At 48.5% G+C, this 18,893-nt stretch overlaps 3 protein-coding genes across 4 annotated transcripts in view; 2 read left to right on the top strand and 1 right to left on the bottom strand.

Annotated features, from left to right (window-relative positions):
• The window catches only part of LOC126572207 (adenylyl cyclase 78C), a 50,283-nt gene extending 48,657 nt beyond the window's left edge, over positions 1–1,626 (top strand). Inside the window, exons 12-14 of one of the 2 annotated variants that reach the window (XM_050231339.1) lie at positions 58–121; positions 634–779; positions 853–983. In XM_050231339.1, the coding sequence (XP_050087296.1) occupies positions 58–121; positions 634–721 (152 nt within the window). In that variant the 3' untranslated portion in view covers positions 722–779; positions 853–983. Of the gene's footprint in view, positions 1–57; positions 122–633; positions 780–852 lie in introns of both variants that reach the window. The other variant, XM_050231338.1, reaches the window with a different exon arrangement.
• A 496-nt stretch (positions 1,627–2,122) lies between these two features.
• Positions 2,123–7,199, bottom strand: LOC126572205 (probable fatty acid-binding protein). Its single transcript, XM_050231329.1, has 2 exons — positions 7,038–7,199; positions 2,123–2,900 (listed from the first exon to the last, which is right to left on the bottom strand). The coding sequence occupies exons 1-2, from the start codon at positions 7,111–7,113 to the stop codon at positions 2,578–2,580; spliced, it is 399 nt and encodes a 132-aa protein (XP_050087286.1). The 5' UTR covers positions 7,114–7,199; the 3' UTR covers positions 2,123–2,577.
• A 9,331-nt stretch (positions 7,200–16,530) lies between these two features.
• LOC126580826 (neuropeptide SIFamide receptor-like) overlaps positions 16,531–18,893 on the top strand; it is an 83,402-nt gene continuing 81,039 nt past the window's right edge. The window contains exon 1 of the mRNA XM_050244093.1: positions 16,531–16,707. Coding sequence (XP_050100050.1) covers positions 16,552–16,707 — 156 coding nt within the window. The 5' untranslated portion in view covers positions 16,531–16,551. The remainder of the gene's footprint in view (positions 16,708–18,893) is intronic.

Genomic DNA, 18,893 nt, shown 5'->3' with positions numbered 1-18,893 from the left:
GTTGCTATCTGTTGAATATTGCCCCTTTCTGCCTCATTTGCGTACGGTACGTTGCAGCTGACAAGTGTGGCTGGAGCCGGGCCAAGAATCTGACCGTCAATAAGATGCGTTTACTGACACCGTACGTAGGCAGTCCGGCTTACCGGGGTTTTTTTTTCTCTGCTCAACAAATCCCCACCAACACCCTTACTTCACTGTTACCCTGATAAAGGAATGTCCAAATCTTGAGATGCCGTGCATTCTTTGCTCTCTCGATTGGATGCTTTCCCCGCTCCCGGTACTGATCCAATTCGTAGCAAGCCTTTCCGGTGACATCGACGCCTGGTAGCTGTTAGTGCCTGCTGTTCTGTCGCTCTGCCTTGAACTGACATCCCTAGCAATCTCTTTGTCTCGTTGTACTATTTGTGTGTACTAATGTTGCTGCCGCATGAATGTTGTATCTTTTGGAACGCAAATCAGACCCACGTCCTACTCCAGACTAGCCCTGTAACTAACCACTCCGGTCCTCCGTTGCAGTAACCTTAACCGATCGTTGAAGCGGCCCTTGTGTAACCTTTGTGTATGAGTCTCAAGATCGCTCGTTACGATGGCAACCGAATGGTTGATGTGTCCGTTTTTTCCCCCTTCCCTTAGCAACCGCAACGCCGTCTCCGAAAACCCGATTCGGGCGACGGGGAAGCACATTCAGCTCAGTGAGATTGAATCAGAGAGCCCCGTCTAACAATCCGGTACGCCGGAACACGACGCGCGTACGAGGACGCAGCTACACCATGAAACGGGTAAGACGCGGGTCATCGATAGCAGTGCGCAGTGTCCTTGATCGTTCATTTCACGCTTTCCTTTCGCCCACAGTATCCGATAGCGACGTCACCGACAAGTTCACCGATGCCCCCGAATAGCGGTGGTGGCCTCGGCGAGACACCTCGAATTCCATCCTTCCGGCAGCTGCATCAGGACGCATCCCAATCCCACCATCAGACAGGGCTCTGAAGGAATCCCGAGCCGATCAACGGAAACGGCTTGCCTCGCATTGGTGTTTGTTTGTGAGGAATGGAACCCTCAGACCAACCATGTTCTCTAGTCATTCTAGTCCAAAGCAACTATTTTGAACGGTCGGTTAAGTGTGGGAAACCGCAGCAATTGTGCCAACGAGCACGTGTACCCGTGCAGCACTGCAGGACAAAGATAATTCTAAGCCACAACGCATCGATAGGAGCAGCATCTCCTCTCCTTCTTCCCTTCCCTTTCTATCAACTGGCACTAGGACAGTTACTGTGAACATTAGCAACTGTGGGAGTTAGTTTGTAGCTTAGTCATTCCTGTAGCTCCGGATTTCTTCCGGTATCTCCGGTCAAACTGAAACTGTGCGAAGCTCTGGACGCGTGAATGTGATTTTATTTTTAGCAAAGCAAGGACACCGGGCAAGGGAATGTAACGGGTTTAGTGTAGGAGAGAGCGAACAGAACCCTCTAGTTAGGTTAGGCGCCATGATGGTGGCTTGAGTTTGGAGACGTTTTGTATGCTTCTTCATGATTCGTAGGTTGATCGGTTCTGTGCACCTTTCTGCTGTGCCACTGAACTGACACCATCATCGTATCGACAGTGCGGTTGTCCAATAAACCATGAGTAAATGAGCTAAATAGCGCATGTTTTATTGTCTCTCTGTTGGAAAGAAAACTCAGATACAAATGATGTTCTGGAAAAGTGAAATTTCTGCAGGCGGATCGTAAGAAAACCGTTAATCAACCGTCGCGTGGGTTACTTCCGTCCGTGCGGTTTAAATGTTCGAGTAGTCTCCTCGGGTTAAAGCTCTTTCAAAAGCTTCTTCGCAAAGGTTACTATTTTCACGACTAAAGAGCGCTAGTGGCGCAGTGAATTTCAAAACAACGGCCAAACGGACTCAAAATGTCAACAAAAAAACGCTCTTTTTTAGGTTCAATTTTATTTGTTTCGTATAGTTTTTCGCGAGATTGAAGCTATCTAGAATACCGGAATAAGTAGCCATAGCGAGCGTGATCGATCGTGATCGTGACCGTGATCGTGATCGTGTGGTGGAACGCATCGATCGCACGCAAAACAACGACAAGAAGCAAAGCAAAAACTACTGGCCACCGGGGCAAAATTATGATAAATTGTTCATGCTTGGTCTTTATTTATTCGTTTTTTAAGCAACAAAAAACAATAGAGAAAAAAAGGGATATGATCTTCCAATCATAATGTTCCATCCGAAGTATAACACATTAAACCGTTACTGGTTCGTGGTTTTCCCTACTCGTCGTACCCTACAACAACTGGCACGGTTGCGGCGCCCGCGCTCATGTCCTGTCGCATGTTCCCCTTGATTCACAACACATTTTACTGGTCGAAGTTGGGATTTTTTTTTTGCTTGTGTCGTGTTGCACGATTTGTCGCGAAATGCTACCCCCCCTTTTCAGCTTACGATAAAGGTAGTTTAGTAGTAGTACTAGCGTAGTAGTAAATGCGCGTAATGATGCTGGAAATGTAATGTTTTGTTGTAGCGGTGTTGCGGGCGGTAGTTAACGTGGTGGTGGTTGTTGTTACTCCCGATGCATCGTTTTAGATGGCCTTGTAGTACCGGACGCACTTGGCGTTACCGGCAGTCATGGTGGCGGTCAGGTCGGTGGCGGAGAACTCACGCACGATGGTGGTCGGCTTCTCGCCCTTCTGCTCGTGGATCAGCTTGTTGCCATCGAACGTGCACACGGACTTGACCGTGCGGCCATCGACGGTTTCCTCATCGAACTCCTCGCCCAGCTTGAACTTGATCGTCGTGTTCTTGAAGGTGGACAGCGTGTTGAACGTGTACTCGTCACCGTTCTTCACCAGCTCCACCGTGGGCGAGATGCTGTTGCCAAGCTTGCGCAGAACCATGCCGACACCTGCAGATGGCGAGGCGAGAGAGAGGAGAAGAAGGAAGAAAGCAGTTAGGTTGAGTGTAATGTTTCCAAGACGCCAGTCAATCTTATCGTCTCGTCCACGAAATGCAGCGAACGCGCTATCAACTGTATCATTATCAGAGCAATGGGAAGGAGAGCGCGTCTTAATGCTTTCGTGTCCAATCGAAGCTCCTTGGTCAAGGGCACACACCATTGTAAACGGTCCAAGAAGTACTGTTCTACATCCTCAACATGCATGCAGCAACAGAGCAAGATAGTGTAAGAGGGATCACCCCTCTTGTTGCTTGTTGATAATAAAACGAAAAAAAAAGTTTGAAAACATTCAAAGCTTCCGCCTCCAACGCTGTAGCGGTGGTTCGGTTGTTGTTTACCTCTTGAACCACCCCCCGGATCGTCGTCGTCCTCGTGCACGATCATATGAGGTTCGCAAAACAACTCACAACACAAGGCGCGGAGCAGAGCGAAGCTGGGAGCCTGGTGTGCAAACGGTGGAGACAAAGTCTAAACAAACCACCTTCCGGCGAAAGTCGAAAGTGGCATCATCACTTTGCATGTCTCCCGCGCAGTAAACTTTCTCCTCTCCTGTCCCCCGACGTGAATGAGGAAATCCGTTGCCCGAGGCGCGCTCCACCATGTTTGGCAAATGCTTTGTTATGGGACACAGGCCAAAGAAAAAGACTGACTCATTGACCGAGGGGCCGGAAAGAACTAAACGGCTTTTAAGGAGGAAGTGCTTTATAAGGCGGACGGGGACACATTCTTGATGGAAGGCATAAATTAATCGCCATCAGTTAAACGGGGCGCTGCCACCGTGCACGCAGTCAACTGCACCGTGGCCTACGGAGCTACGGACGTTGCAGCGATAACACACCAGCGCACCCGGCCGGCTTGAGGTTACGGAGCGATAATCGACAGGGATTATCGCACTCATGGGGCCTTTACACCGGCAGATCCAGCTTCTAGGCTCCCGATAAGAACTCAAACCCCGGCCAGCGAACGGTCCAAAGGTACATTTCGGTGCGACAGCGGTGTGGTGATTGAGAACGTTGTCGGCTGTCAAGTGAGCATCGACGTCACCAGGTTGTGTTTTTTTAAGCCGATAATTTCATCGATTTAACGCTTCTTGCTGTGTGTTTCTCTCGGTTTATCAATCATCGTCAGCCTGCTGCGGGCAAGATGAGGGAGATTGCGTAAGAGTTACCGAGTCATCATCCTGACATAAAGCCAAGCCCCGGAGAAACGCCGCTGCTTGTCCCGATAAGCGGTGTACCGTTTATATTTACAATTTATGTTAGCAGAAACAGTAATCCGAAGAAAGGCGAAAGCGACGAAAAAGAAGAGGCAGGCGACAGTCACAACGGTCGACCTTTTTTATCATTGTGCCGCTTATCGCCCCGACGCACACACGCATACGCATACTGCGTTTGCGAAGAATCAAACAGGCCTCGTGCACTCGCAGGGCTCGGCAGGGGAGAGAAGTTGGTTAAAATTAAAACAACCCCTATGGTCATCGCCAACTCAAGTCAAGTTGCCGTTGCGTCGTTGTCAAGAACCTTCACTTCCATCCAGCGGTGCGATCGTAGATGGCGTCCGGCAGAGGGGACATTGCATGTAATTACATTGAAAAAAATTGGGCCATATTCTAACCTCATTAGAGCGCGATTAACGTGGCGAAAGGAAAGGGGTCACTGGATACAAACAGGCACACACATGCACCTGTCAATTTCGGGCGTGTGCGATGACGCATAAATGATATCGTGCCAGTAGCAGCAGCTGCTGCAACCCTTGGTTTGGTGCCAGAATGTGTGCAACAAAAGGTCATCATCGACAATGTGGCGCTTGAGCGGGTTTGTTAGCAACAGGTAGGTAGGTAGCAGCCACGTGCACGCGCCAACCTTAAAGATGGACGATGCCATGCAGAATTGATCGTAATTACGCAACCGATTAGACAGACGCAACTGGGATGGACTTCATCATTTTTTCTCATCTTCATCGTAGTCCCCATTAGCAGTAACGAACGAACGGTCTTTAATGAGCAACCACCGGTGCTGCTGAAGAGCAGGGGCAGAGAACAGAACAGGAACCAAGTACGTCAACGAATTTTGCATGCCAACACGCACACATCGCACACTCCATGGCCAACTAATTCGTCCGGGAACGTGTGCAGTCGGCGATAATGATGTTAATCTATTACACCACGGCTTACTACGAGTGGAGGAGATTAACGAGCAGCCCATATCAGACCGGTGTATGGCGACAGAGACGCACAGAGTAGAGGGCATGATGGGCGGGACACATCACAAATTCTTCCGCACCCCACTCACCAGCCCAGTGGATAATATAATGGATTCTTGATTCAATTATGTTGTCCCCTCTGTGGCTTTTTGAACCAATTGAACCTCTTGAGACAGACAGAGTCCGTGATTCGTTCTATATCCAGCACAATGGCAGGCAATGGTCTGGTCAGGCCGTTTGCTTCGTTTTTCATTTGACACCCAGTGTCACCCGAGTGATGGCGTGGCGTGAGAAAACTGGTTAAACACCGCGGCACACCCCGGGGGGACACAATGCTGGTTGGTGGCGGGCAAATTGGATTGATTTTAATTAATTCACAATGGATGCTGGTGCTGGCGGTTCTTACATCTTCTTGCCCAGCCGCAAACAGGAAGGCGGCCCGGTCGCCGGTCAAGTGCATAATTGAGTTTTGAGTTGACTTTCCTGCCAAGTGGATATCTCTTGCCGGGTTGGTTGGAAGTCTGGATGATCCGTCATCCAGTAGTCCATTTCAATCTCGACAGGCAGTGAGGGAGTGGCCTCTCTGGTTGCTTCGATCGATGTACACATTTTACAATTTCATTTCACCCTTCCCAAGGGACAGCTTATTTCCATTCTACGTTCTTTAGAACAATGTTTTTCCTCCCAGGCAATTACCGGCAATGAGTCACATGCGCTAACTGCATCAATGCTGTTTGTCGAGTAATAAGCATCAAGCATTCCGATTCCGTCACACTACACCCACAACCACCACCCGGTTTGGTCGGTGAGCAACGGAACAACACGAGGTGTACACGACGAGGTGTCGAAATACGAACCGGTAACTGTGTTCGATGACGAACAACACAATAAAAAGGGGTACAACATTTGTATTCCAACCTTTTTATCAGTGCACTCTCATGTATCCCCACCCACCAGATTTCATTTGCTCGGTGCAAGTGAAATACAATAACCTTTCTCTCCCTCTCCCTCCCTCTTTCCAATTCCTCCTCATGGCACACTATGGCGCGAGTGAGCAAAGTACGGCCAGACCGGGCACAGCGATGGCGATGACAAACGAAGGCTATTGACCCTACACCCTATTACGAAAGGCGCGTCTTGCAATGCGTGACTGACAACCGGTACAAACAGGCTGGTGCACACACATAGCATGCGGTATCTCCAAAAGAGGAACGATCCACTGGCAGGCGATGGATAAGAAGGGGCAGATACCAAAAACAGGCATCACAAAAAAACTCATCGCGAACCGCGTGCCAACGCGTTTTCGATTTCTTTAGGAAGAGAACGAAAAAAAAAGGTGGTTTAATCTAAATTCACGCTTCCACAAGAAGACCAGAACAGACACATTTCCCCCTCCTCCTCCTTCTCCCCGTGCATTCCAAAGCGATGCAAATTGCGGGAAGGAAGCCACACATATTTGTGCTGCACGGAGAAACCGGTTCAAGATGTATCCGCAGCAGGCCGGCCGGCCGGCATACGTAGAAGAGCGCAAACGCGTTCATCCGGCACACCACGCACCACGCATCATCGTACGATTCGCTCGCGATTGGCTGGATGTTGCGGCGACGGCGGCCGTGCCTCCGGAGACGCGATCCGGGGCCGAGAGAGAGAAAAAAAGAAAAGGAGATGCTCCAAATCCGCGTTTGTTCGCATTTTTATGCAATTTGCTTAGCGGCACCGGTGTTGGGAATTCACTTTAATATGATCTCTCGTTGGCCAACACGGGGCCTAACGGGTAATTACTATTCCACACGCTGGCGGTCACTCGTGGCACGACGCCGGCGCTTCCTCGGTTTATCACGGATTCGGATGGGGGTTTTTTCTGTTGTTGCACGGAATACTTACCGAGAGCCTTCATGTAATCATCGAATCCCTCGGACTTCTCCATCTTGTACTTCTTTCCTTCCCAGACGGCGGCCATTGTGATGTGGGTTTGGCGAGGTTTCTGCAAACCAACGAAGCAAAGAGCGTATCAGGGGTTCTACCGCGACGCGAGTTGAGCACGTTTTTGACGACGACGCCGCCGCCGGTGCCTAGTTTTATACGCGCCACGCCGCAGCAGCCCGTTCTCGCACACCACCAAACGGGGGAAAGCAAATGCGTTTGCGCAATACAGGGGCGACCGCAACGTTAAACAAGGGGTTCGGTCGTTGGTGACAAACCGTCAAAGGGGAAAAGAGCGGTTTTTGTAGGGAAATTAACAAACGAGTTGCGATCAAAGGGTCTACGTTCATCAATAATGCCTTTCTGGACACATGCTTAAATTAGGAAAGTTATAGTCTTTCATCTTTGAACCCTTTTGCAAAGCGAAAGCAACCATTTCTCCAACCCGTTGCATCATATTCTAACATTTCATAAAGCACTGTAAAAGCCGGTCAACCGGAGATGTGTGCGTGAGCTGCTGCTGCGAGCGCGTTTCTACGCGTGGATTTGGACCGCCGCGGTTTTTTTCCTACGTTTTTTAATTTTTTTTCTTCTTTTGCTCAACGCGGTTTCCATGGGTATGGCGTGATGTAAAGGGTTCTTATCCGACTCCGGCCGACTTCGTTATACCGGATAAATATCTCAAACCCAGCCGGGGTGCATCAAAGAGGATACACTTTTACGATCGTCTTTTGGCTAATCAACACGGATGCGATGTGGACTTTGACCGCTGAGGGCGATAGGTAGCAACAAACCGGCACCGTGGAACCGTATCGCGATATCGGGAAGATGCGTTTACTGTCGATGCAATGCAAACGGCTGTTGCAGAGAACGAAATATAGATTTTGTGTAAATGAATTGTGGCTTCCAAATTAAAGTGAACCAAATTATACTGGTTTTTCTAAACATTCTTTCATTTGTTCATTTATTACCGTTGCTTACTCAACAGTTATTTTAATCATTTGAAGGACTACAATGGGTATCGAAAGGTTTATTAATATTAACCGATGATAAAGTAAACATACTGAGAATGATGGCAAATCTTTACATTACTTCTATGCTACGTACAGCTTTATTGTTGATCGAAATAAATTTAACGCATTTTTTAATTACAAACATGTGAGCTGTGATACAAACCTCATATTTTTTTTCTAGTTTTACTTTAGCAAACCATGAGACAAATGCTAACCAATTTGCATGTTGAGGAGATTGAGTAAGATACAACCGTTTTAATAGTTTGTTTTCTTCCATTCTTAATTTTGATTTCTATATTTGTTCTAAATGTTTTATTAACATAGAAATAACCAAATGTATCGTTTTATTAATATGAGAAGCATTATTGCAGCCTTCATGTGAATCGAATGTGAAAACAACAATGGTTTTTAAATAAAAGTAATACTCTTTTTTTTATAATTCTGGTACTTACCCAATTTAAGGCATTTATATTTCTCGTAAATTATTATTTGATGAATAAATGTTCTGCAAACAATGATATTCACACTCCCGTGAAGCAGCAAATTACTCGAATTACTTTTGATAACATCGGTGATGGTGAAATAAGATTCGGTGGAGATATGCTATCTGTTGACTCCCGGGAAGTGAAAAGCTAGCTTAAAAATTTGCAATCAACTCCTTTCATCATTTAAAACCAGCCTTATAACAGGGCAAGCAAATGATATAGCGCTTAAGTATCAATGATACATAAACATTTTCTTTCGTGCTTCGATAAGATGCGCCTGTAAACGGTCCTCTATTGCCATCTTTATTTTCTATTACCTTATTTATGATATTGTTTTTAATAATAACATCATATTCTGCACTCACAAACCGGCTGCTTTACTGTGTTTTAAATTATGAGGTTAGTTAAGAAATAACCAAATGAATTTTTGTTTCTCAACTATCCAAACAAAACCGTTGTTTGAAATATGCTCAGCATATTTATAATATTATACCGGATCAATTGAGCTAGCCATCAACGGGTCTCATGATTAAACTACATGATAAATGATAAATTAAAATTGTAAAACCAAATGATACACTGAGGGAAATTTTTCCTAACTATCACGAAGCGATAAGCATTACAAAATATAAAACCATCTCACAATAAATGGCCATCCGAACTGAATACGGCTGTCCCACTGTGAAAACCCGAACCCTTCGTGGACAAACTTACCCCCCCCCCCTCCTGATCTGCTTCTCAAAAATCGAAACCCTTCAATCATTCACGCCACGGTCAAAGGGCCACAAATAGATCGTGGCACGAGCACCAGCGCCACCACCGAGCCAAATCTCCGACCCAAGGCTCCGTAGATTGATACTAAAAATAAACGTTTTCCAGTCCAGGCTCTTGGAAAAGTTGGCGGCGGCGGCGATTAAACTATTCGTAGCTGCAGCGACACTATCCACCGCGGAGGGGGGGGGGGGAGCCTTATTCCGAGGGACATGCAGGCGCCACCACCGCAATTATTGCTGCAAATCATACTACGAGCCTTGCTCGCGTGGCGGACATTATCGCACTTGCCCTTTGGTCAACAAAGGGCCCCGCATGGATAAAGGTGCGGCACTGGTGGGTAGATTGCTTTATCGATTTTGAAAATTGGAATCGAACCGACCTCCCCTCGAAGCTTAAGACAGGCTCGCCTATCGCGGGCACCCAGCCTGACAGACCGGAGAGGTCTACGCAGAGGAGCAATGCAGCAATGGCTGCTGGTTCGTCTTAGCGTTCGCACGATAAGTAAATCCACGGCACGGCCGACGAAGTCAAGATTAGATAATAGATGTCCGTTGTTGTGTTCTTCCTGCAGGGTAGTGTCCATTCACAAGCGAGCCCACAGATAATGCTTTGTAGCGAGCGAGTGGAGGGACTGTGTTGATTGTGGCACCTTCGCTGAACCTTCGCACGAGCAGAAGATACGATGTGTAATCCGACCAAAAACTACTAAACTTTTATGTTGTTGTTGTTGTTGTTGTTGTTGTGCTTGCTTACGTTACGCCCCTTTGGTGGATTGATGCGGCATTAGGCCCCACCATCTTGGCCTCTAAACAAAGGCAACTCCCAGCGAAGAGGCGGAAGACCAGGGGATTTAAAAGTTTCACGATAAGGCAACGTGAAGCAGAGATTGTTTTTTTTTTGTTTTGCATTCTCCCGCTATCCCGCTCGTAGGCTCGAGGTCAGATTAGGAGGGTTTTGGGGGGGGGGGGTGGAGAAGCCAATCTACAACCCGAACAGCTTCACCCCCGCTTCCACCACATCACATCATGCCCTTAAGGCATCATATTTGGACGGTAATGGCCACCTTACTTCGTTGTTCTTTCGTTGATTTTTGTTTCCTGAAAAGCCGTCAAGCAGGTGAAGAGCGTGCTGAGCCTCGCGTGTACCTTCGGGGTGGGACCGGAAGTAAACTTCTGGGAGAACTCGGGTATCCCTTGAAAATACTACAAGAGTTTTCCGGAGAGGCAAAAAATCCGTCAATCCTGTCCACCAAGAGAAAGAAAAGAGGGTAGGCAAGATTAGGACGGGGAAATGGCCGATATAGAATGGCGGAAAACGATAACTTTCAACGTCGGTGAACGAATATGTGTTTGTGGACGAAGGAAAAGCCATTTCGAGAGCTCGTCCCAAATGGTGTTCAACGGAGCGACGGATGGAATGTTTTCTTCGTCTCAAAAGCACACTCACACGGCACAGGTTGCAGGGAATGGAATGAAGCTTATATTTTGTCGATGGCCTCAGCCACTCCTTCGGTCCCGCCAGCACAACAACACCCGGATAAACACCTTTACCTGCCCCAAACGGCCACAGCAGCAGCAGCAGGAACAGGCAACTTTAACCGAAGTGGAAAAACGTACCATTATCACACCCGTTCCGTCCATCCGTCCTTCCATTCCGGTACGACCCCTACGTGGCATCGCCCCGAGAGGGGAGTGGAGTGAAGGCGGAGCGGAGTGTGTACGAATGATGCCATAAAATATGTAAACAGTGGAGCATTATTTCCTGTCTGGGTGTCCCCGTGCCCCACCGAGGACCTCGCAGGACCTCGCAAAAAGGCAAAGCACGATTCTTTAACCCGAACCCCAAACCCTGAAGCGCGAGTGAGCGCGGTCTATGTAACGACGGAAACACCGAACACCAGTTTCTAGTTCCTGTTCCTCGTTCCATCTTTCTCTCTCTCTCTCTCGTGCGTCCGCGCTCGCTCACTCGCTCGCAATTGAAATACCGAATCTCACTCTGGCATCACCACCCCTGTTCTCCACACATTTCCTAAGCGCCTCCAACTCGAAGCCATCCCGAGCGAATCAAACTCACACCCACAGCCAGACTGGCGTCCTTGCCAGCGAACGTACACCAACGCACCGCAAGGACCTGTCTCACCTGGGCCTGCCGTGCGCTGGTGTATGTGTGTTTGGGTACGAGGCGCCGGCTGTTCTGTGCGTTGGTATATGTAGGCCACAAAAGTGCATCCGTGTGTAGCCGAAGTCTTGCAGTGTCTCGTGACCCACCGACCCACCAACCGGTCGTTCGGTCGGCTGATGCTGATGCTGCTGTTGCCGCTGCTGCTGCATGTCCGCTCCGTAGGAAACTCGTACTCTTTCAAGGAAATGAAATGCAGAGAGCAAGAGAGCTTTCGCTCTCGGTGGAAGCAGCTTTCGGTTCGGAAAAAAGGGGAGGACGCATCCTGAGGGTCGACATCGGGCAGGTTCTTCGGGAAAATTCGCGTTTCGCGCGAATTCCAGTTAATGCAGGTGAATGGTGACAGGCGGTGTGCTGTCGAGCGCCAGACCATCAGCAGAAGGGCTTGTGGGTGATTAACTCCTTCATGGTTATTAGCTGATTAATTGTGGCCATCCGAGTCGAGTAGCTGCGAGTAGTATCCTAGGGGTTATTCACAATAAATGCGATGCACATTAAACTAACGCAACACTACGTAGTGACAGTTTGGAATATAAGAAGGGATATTGAAGTTTATCGTTATCTTACAGGAAATACGCCAGATGTTCCATCTAATGAAGTAGTTAAACATTCTCATTTGTAAGTTACGAAGACACTAAAAAAATAGTTTGTTATGAATAGGGTCGGATATGAATACACAGAGAGTGCTGTTTTGAAGTAAGAATTAAGTTGCAACCATGTCTCTTATTTTGTGCAAAGGGGTCAGAGATCTGAGACAATCGATATCAAAGGTTCAATTCATTCTATTCTCGTTCATTCTATTGCTCGTTAGCCTACCGGAAACAATTTTAATCGAAAGTCAGTAAGTAATTTCACTTCAGTGGGATGCCCTGAACCCTGCCACTGGCGATATTCTAATTTATCTTGTCAAATGTTTATCTTTAAAACATCATTATACCTTAGTAAATAAAAAAAATGGAGCAAGTTGAGATCAAATTTGATAACGTTCTTAATTATTCGTTAGGATAACTATTGTGGTAATTGATCTCAACTGTGCCAACAGCATTAACAACATCAGCATTAGACCCTGTATTACGCACATTCATTAATCTCAACATAATACTGTTTTTTGTTGCATGCGTCTAAACAGTGGCACTTGGAAGCGAGTGCATCCGAAGCCAACAAAAAAAACCGGTTTTCATTTTATTATATTAAAAACACTCAATCTTTTTTTTGCTCTCGGATATGGTATTAAACTACACCTTGTCAAGAGCTAATAGCGGGTTATTCGAGGAAAAACATTCATATTATTAAAAACATTCAACCATGGCGCCATCTCCAAGGAGGGGGCATACTTACAAAACAGGCACTTTATGCGACGGCCATTGCAGCTTCGTGATCGTTTTAAAATAGGTTCTTTTGCTAGATGATGAGTGTTCAATTTATTTAGCTTTTTCAATGTTGGCACAGTGATTCTTTTTAATGATTTTCCTTAACAAGGCGAGCTTCACATAATTACTACGGGAAAAGTATGAACTTATTGCTCAAAATCACGATCAATTGTGTGCCTTTCAAGTGTTTAAACGGACAAGTGTTTAGACGGATCACTCCAGTAGCTTTGCTTTGTAGTAGTTCAGTATTGCTCCGAATAATAAAAATATTTTTATAAACCTTCACAAAGGCTTAAGGCATTAAGGAAAAAATATAAAAAATCCAAATTAAAAACAAAACGTTAAATATGTTAGCCCTCCTTCTGTGCAACGAAAAATTGCGAACTAGCTCGCAGTATTTTCGTTCCTTTCGCGATTGCTAAGGTGTAATGCGGACTGCGACCCACATTTAGTACATTGCTCACCTCAGCAAAAGCAGGCATCACTTTTAGGAGCACAGTCTGCAGTAGCATACACTTTCGCTGTCGACTACTGGCCAATGCAGGTGGCCATATGAATTGTACCTTTCTTCAAAACAATTCTTCTTGTCCGATTTAAAAAAGGGAAGGGGAGGAAGAGCTCCCTGGGTTGGAAAGACGACGAGTTTCCTTGGTGGATCGTGCCATTCCATGTTACAACATCGCTTGCGAGCGTGAGCGAGATAGCGAACAAACTGGGAAGAGAAAGCCAGAGGGAGGGAGAAAGAGAGAGAGTTCGGGAGAGAGTTTATGGACCCTGGGCGACGTGCAGTATGTGGCCACCGACGACGTTGGTCGACGCGGCGCGTTTTCACCTTCACCTAATTTCGGATCGCGTTTTTCACGTACCAACCCGCCCGCCTGCCACCTTCCATGCTAGCCACCCTATGCTCGAGACACCGCTCACCCAGGTTGTCCGGCGCGAGTACGAACGGACGAAGGACTAGCTCGAGCTAGTCGCGCTTTCCCACGGCGAAAAGCGAGAGGAGGTTCGGGAGGAAGAATGTCAGGTGGCTTCGGCTCGGCGATGTGGTGTGTGCGGCGGTGGCAACGACGGTATCTAGAGCACATCCACCTCGTCGGGATCAGGGAACTTTTCGGGAAACCAACCAACCAACCAGCCAGCCAGCCAGCCAGCCATCATCCAGTCCGCATCGCCCTAGTACCAGCCGTACCACCGCCGTGCTGGTAGTAGTGTTGTGGCCGTTCTCAGCACGACTCGCAGGTTCGTGACCGAACCCGAACCGCGAAGCGAGAAAGCACTAGGAAGAGCAGCATGTCGCGAGGCGTGCACCGCTGGCATCACGTTGCATCAAGTAGCCAAGCGCTCACGACCTCCCGGTTGGCCAGAAGAGGACAGAAAAAGGAACAGAATCCTTGCCGAGCTGGCACGCGGCACGAACCGACCGACCAGACCGTCCCGTCCCGTCCGGAAGTTCGAAATTCGAAAATTGCGCACGCAGTTGTAGGTGCTTGAACTCTCCGGCCGTCGTGTGGCACGCGGTCTAGGCCTAGGGCCGGAGTTCCCAGAGGATGAGCAAACATTGAGGACGGTTGTCGGCTATCGTTTTGCTATCTGGGCCTTTTTTTCATATAATAATGTTGTTGTTGTTGTTGTTGTCGTTCTTGGCTTCTCTCTTTTGCGAATCAATTAATCAAAACACAACATTCTCGAGAGAGCACTGAAGCTTCCGAGGCTTCTGACCGACAACTAAACGGCTAGCGATACTGAAGGATTTGCAGAACAAAAATAAAAGCAGCAGCCGCAGCAGCAGCAACTGAAGAACCACCCCAGTAGGCCATTCCACCACACTCTCGAAGGGCAGGGCGCTTGTGTGGGTGTTAGGGTTGATCTACATTCCACGGAAATCCCTGTTGCTGCCCCAGGAACCAGGACCTGGGCTCGGGTTCGCACGGGCGCGGGAGGAGGGGGAAGCAAATGGTGCTGGAACTCGGGATCGGGTCTGCATCGGGATCGGGTCCCGCTTTTCGGGACTAACGACGGGGTGAGCGCGGTGTTTGAACGAGAAATGAGGCTGCGGGAGGCACACGACGACTGCACCGACGACGACAACGACGACGTCGTGGACGAGGACGATGGCGAGGACGACGAACAGGACGAACGCGGGTCACTACGACAACGACTGTGGCGGTAACCGTATCGTGCGGGATCGTACGGGATATACGCTACGGAACGGAACGCTATCTCACTTCCTGCTACGCTGCTGCTAGTGTGTTGGTCCGGGTCCCGAACCTTCTTCCTTCCTTCCTTTCGGAACCTGCCGCCAGCAGCAGCAACACCGCCCCCACCACCACCCAACCGAAGCAGGTGGCGGACTAATAGGTGCTGGTCATTGATTGTTTTGCTGTGGCAGTGGATGGTTGGTTGGTTGGTTCGGTTTGGTTTGGTTGGTTCGGTTCGGCTTGGTCGCTGCTTTGGCCATTCCCGGAGTTCGATGCGGAGGTCAGTTACGTCCGGTTCCTTGCCATCATCACATCACAACAGCGGCGGCACACCATGCGGTGGTTCGGTGCAGGTTCAAGCGACCTCAGACTTCAGCGCATCAGCACCACCAGCAACAGCAGCAACCATTATGCCACAGACGGCAGGTGTTGTCGACATTAATCCAACCATTTTCCATCCAACCACCAGTCACCAGCAGCAACAACAACAGCAACAACAACAACCAGTAGCATCTTCATTCTGCCAGCTCGAAACGCTCGGATCGGTCGACGTGCTCTGGCTGATGGTTTACCTGCGAGCGAACCGTGCTCGGGCCAGCCATAACCTCAAAAAACAGGAATTGGGTCAATCCTGAGTAGGCCCCGAGTGCCTCGTGTGTTTCTGTGCAGTATGTGCAAACCGACAGCCGTGTGAGGGTTTTGTGTTTGCGTTCATGTGTTTTAGTGTGTGATCGAGGTGAAGTAAAGATCGATCCGGGCTCGAGATCTTTGACATCAAGCACTGATCGTGTGGAGCTCTTCCCCTTAGCTGCTGCTGCTGCAGTCCTCTAGGCGCCATCGGATTCTGCCTCGTGGACTGTGTGTTTGGAAGTGTAGCCTAGCAACCCCGGGCCTAGGGCTGGTTACCCCCGTAGTCCCCGTGTGAATGCATCCAAGGAGGGCCCAACAAGTCGAGTGACATGGTGACAGTGCAGTACAGTGACGTTTGTCCGATCGTCGTTGTGCGGTGGTGTACTACCGGACCGGAAGGATGAACTCGGTCCGATCGGTGTTGAACTTGGTGTTGGTGCGGGCTGCCATTAACCACACGCAGCGGACCCAACCAGTGGACACATTACGGTTGTTGTTGTCGTTGTCGTCGGGCAGCACATCTTTGCAGCAACACCAGAAGCACGAGCAGCAGTTGGTTACTAGATCGCTCGAGTAATAGTAGCGCATAGCAGGCAGTGCAACTTGAGTTGCAACAACGCCCAGCAGGCTGCGCGTCCTCCCTGGTGCCCTGGCGAGAGGAAAAAGTGCAGTGGATTTGCGTGGTAGAGGAAGTATCAAGAGGAGTGATTCTTGTGGTAGTGGATAGAGAGAAAGAGCGAGAGAAAGAGAGGAGCGGAGCGGAGAGGGTGGAGTGTTTTTTCGTTTGAAAAGATAAGCGAAGGGCTCCGATAGCGATATCCACGATGGAGCTCGGTGGTGAAGTGTTCACGATGGGTTTGGCACTCAAGCTGCAGAAGATGCCGCCCGGATCCCCGGCGGTCGATTTCAGTGAGCTACGGCGCGAAAACTCCAACACGGCGGCCGCCTTCATCAGCGACTGGGACAGCCTGGGACAACCGGTGAGTATGTGCTTAGGGTGGTAGGCTCGTTTATCGTGTGTCCGTTTGTTGGGTGTTTATTGTGAGGCCAGAAGAGAGAGAGAATGAGAGAGAGGGAGAAAGAGGGCTGGAGAACAGTCTCACCTGCGATCTTACCCTTGGCAGCAGTTGCAACGACGTTCATGCATTATTATCGGAATATTGATTGAACATTATTATCGACAGCTCAGCCGTGTGCATATCGATGCACCACCACCACCGTAAGCGTTTACCTTTCCGCTCAAGGTCCGCGACCTCATTTGATGTGTTGTGTGAATGCGTGTGCGTGCATCACGGTATACGTGCCACTGGTTGGGGTAGGGGGAGGATATGTTTGTGGTTCAAAACTCCCGCATTTCCCAGCGAGACCACCCGGATCTGTTTGGACATGCATTTTAGAATCCTTTGGGACTGCCACTCCGTCTCGATGTACGTGTGTTTAGGTAGTGGTCGTTTGATTTCGGTTGCTGGACCTCCCGGGGCACGCTTAGAAGAGGCATTTGGACACACACAGACCCGCGAGAGCAACTAGCATTAGTTTACGGAGAGGGAGAATTTTCTATGGATAGGCTTTTCCTCAAAATTATGCAAAGTTCTGATCGACGGTAATGAGCGAGCGTTCGATGGTGGAAACGCTACGTTACCACTCCTCGACTTTTTAAATGGACTTTAAGAATGGTTTTAAGATATGTCTTGTATTACAAATTAGTCAGCCAAAAAACAACTCTATCAGACTCCATTATTTTAGGGGTCTATAATTGAAATTTTAGTGATTCACTTGCCGATAAAATGTGCCAGAAACTTATAAACATCTTGAAGGAAGGTACTTCGCTCCTACGACTTCCCACACTCCCACGGTAGTCAAAAAATTATGCCCCTAAATTATGCAATCTGATTATGATTTAGATATTTGTTTTTTACCGAAAAAATTATTCCACTGATTGTTGGAAAATGTAAAAAAAAATTGAAAAGAGGCAACCAACCACAGCAACACAGCAAAGTTTTGCTGTTCGCTGGCGTTAAAATAAGGCTCAGTTCTATGTAGCCTGTGTCCACATTTTAAGAATCTACGGCTAGATTCTAGATAAAAGATGCTTGAAAATAAACACATCCATACATGTGTGTTGGAGGGGAAGTGGGTAGAAGGGATATATTTGGAACGTAATGACTCCTTTCCTTCGACATTGCACCAACTCCCACCCCTCCCCTTCCCCCACCCACCTCTTTCATCCCAAACCCTTCCTCGCCGTTATTTATCCACATAAATATCAATTAGAAACCCCTTAAAATTATGCAATGTTTTTAAACACCATGCGCCTCCACGATCGTTGCACAGCTTTTGCGTTCAGCAACATTCAACAAATCGATTAAAACACTTGCTCTCATGGTCGTCCACTTTAAAGATCCCGATGTAGTGTTAACAGTTAACCGATAATGCAAGAAATGCATTTTTTTTTTGTGGTCAAAAATCAACAAAAAAACAAAATCTGCAACAGAACACTCAGTAACAACTGATCATTCATTCCATAATCATCATCATCATTTCGGTAAAGTTCATCGAAAAGAGGGAATGCGCACAAAGGGGCGGCCAAGTTTAAGCGCGGCCACATTTCCGACTCTAACTCTGCGCGAGTCTTTGCGGTCGAGTGGCTTGATGGTGCTACTGGTAGCCCATTGAAGCATTCGAGCACGACCACGACCGCACGACCGGCTCTGGCTCGGCTCTGGCTAATCAAGTGAAACCCTAACCGCAGCACATTCGTCAAGTGAGTGAGTAAATGCCATTAAAACACACAGGCCCGCGCACACGCACACAGTCAGGACATTTCACAGTCCGTGGTCGGCCGTAACGGCCGTTGCCGTGTTGTCCGTGGTAGGGTCACATCGTCTTCGAGTTCTTGAGGCACCGGCAGCCGCGCATTACACATTCCACCGCGTTACGGCAACCATTAGCCGGGGTGTATGGGTGTGTGGTTATGGGGTAGGGTTTCGTATCCTTTGGCGAGGCCGTGTTTGCGTGCGGGCGCACCCCCACCTCCCGTTCGTTTCGTTTCCGCTTCGGGACCGTCGGGAGTCCCGAGCACCAAGGAGACCGACGAGGACATTCAGCCGCTCCAGAATGGCTCCAGATCCGCTGCTTCCGTCTCCCCGGTTCCACGGCAAAAACT

This window comes from Anopheles aquasalis, chromosome 2 (assembly GCF_943734665.1).
Source record: "Anopheles aquasalis chromosome 2, idAnoAquaMG_Q_19, whole genome shotgun sequence".
Classification (NCBI taxonomy): domain Eukaryota; kingdom Metazoa; phylum Arthropoda; class Insecta; order Diptera; family Culicidae; genus Anopheles; species Anopheles aquasalis.
Note: the sequence above shows the minus strand (reverse complement) of the source record. Positions and strands in the feature narration are given on the sequence as shown.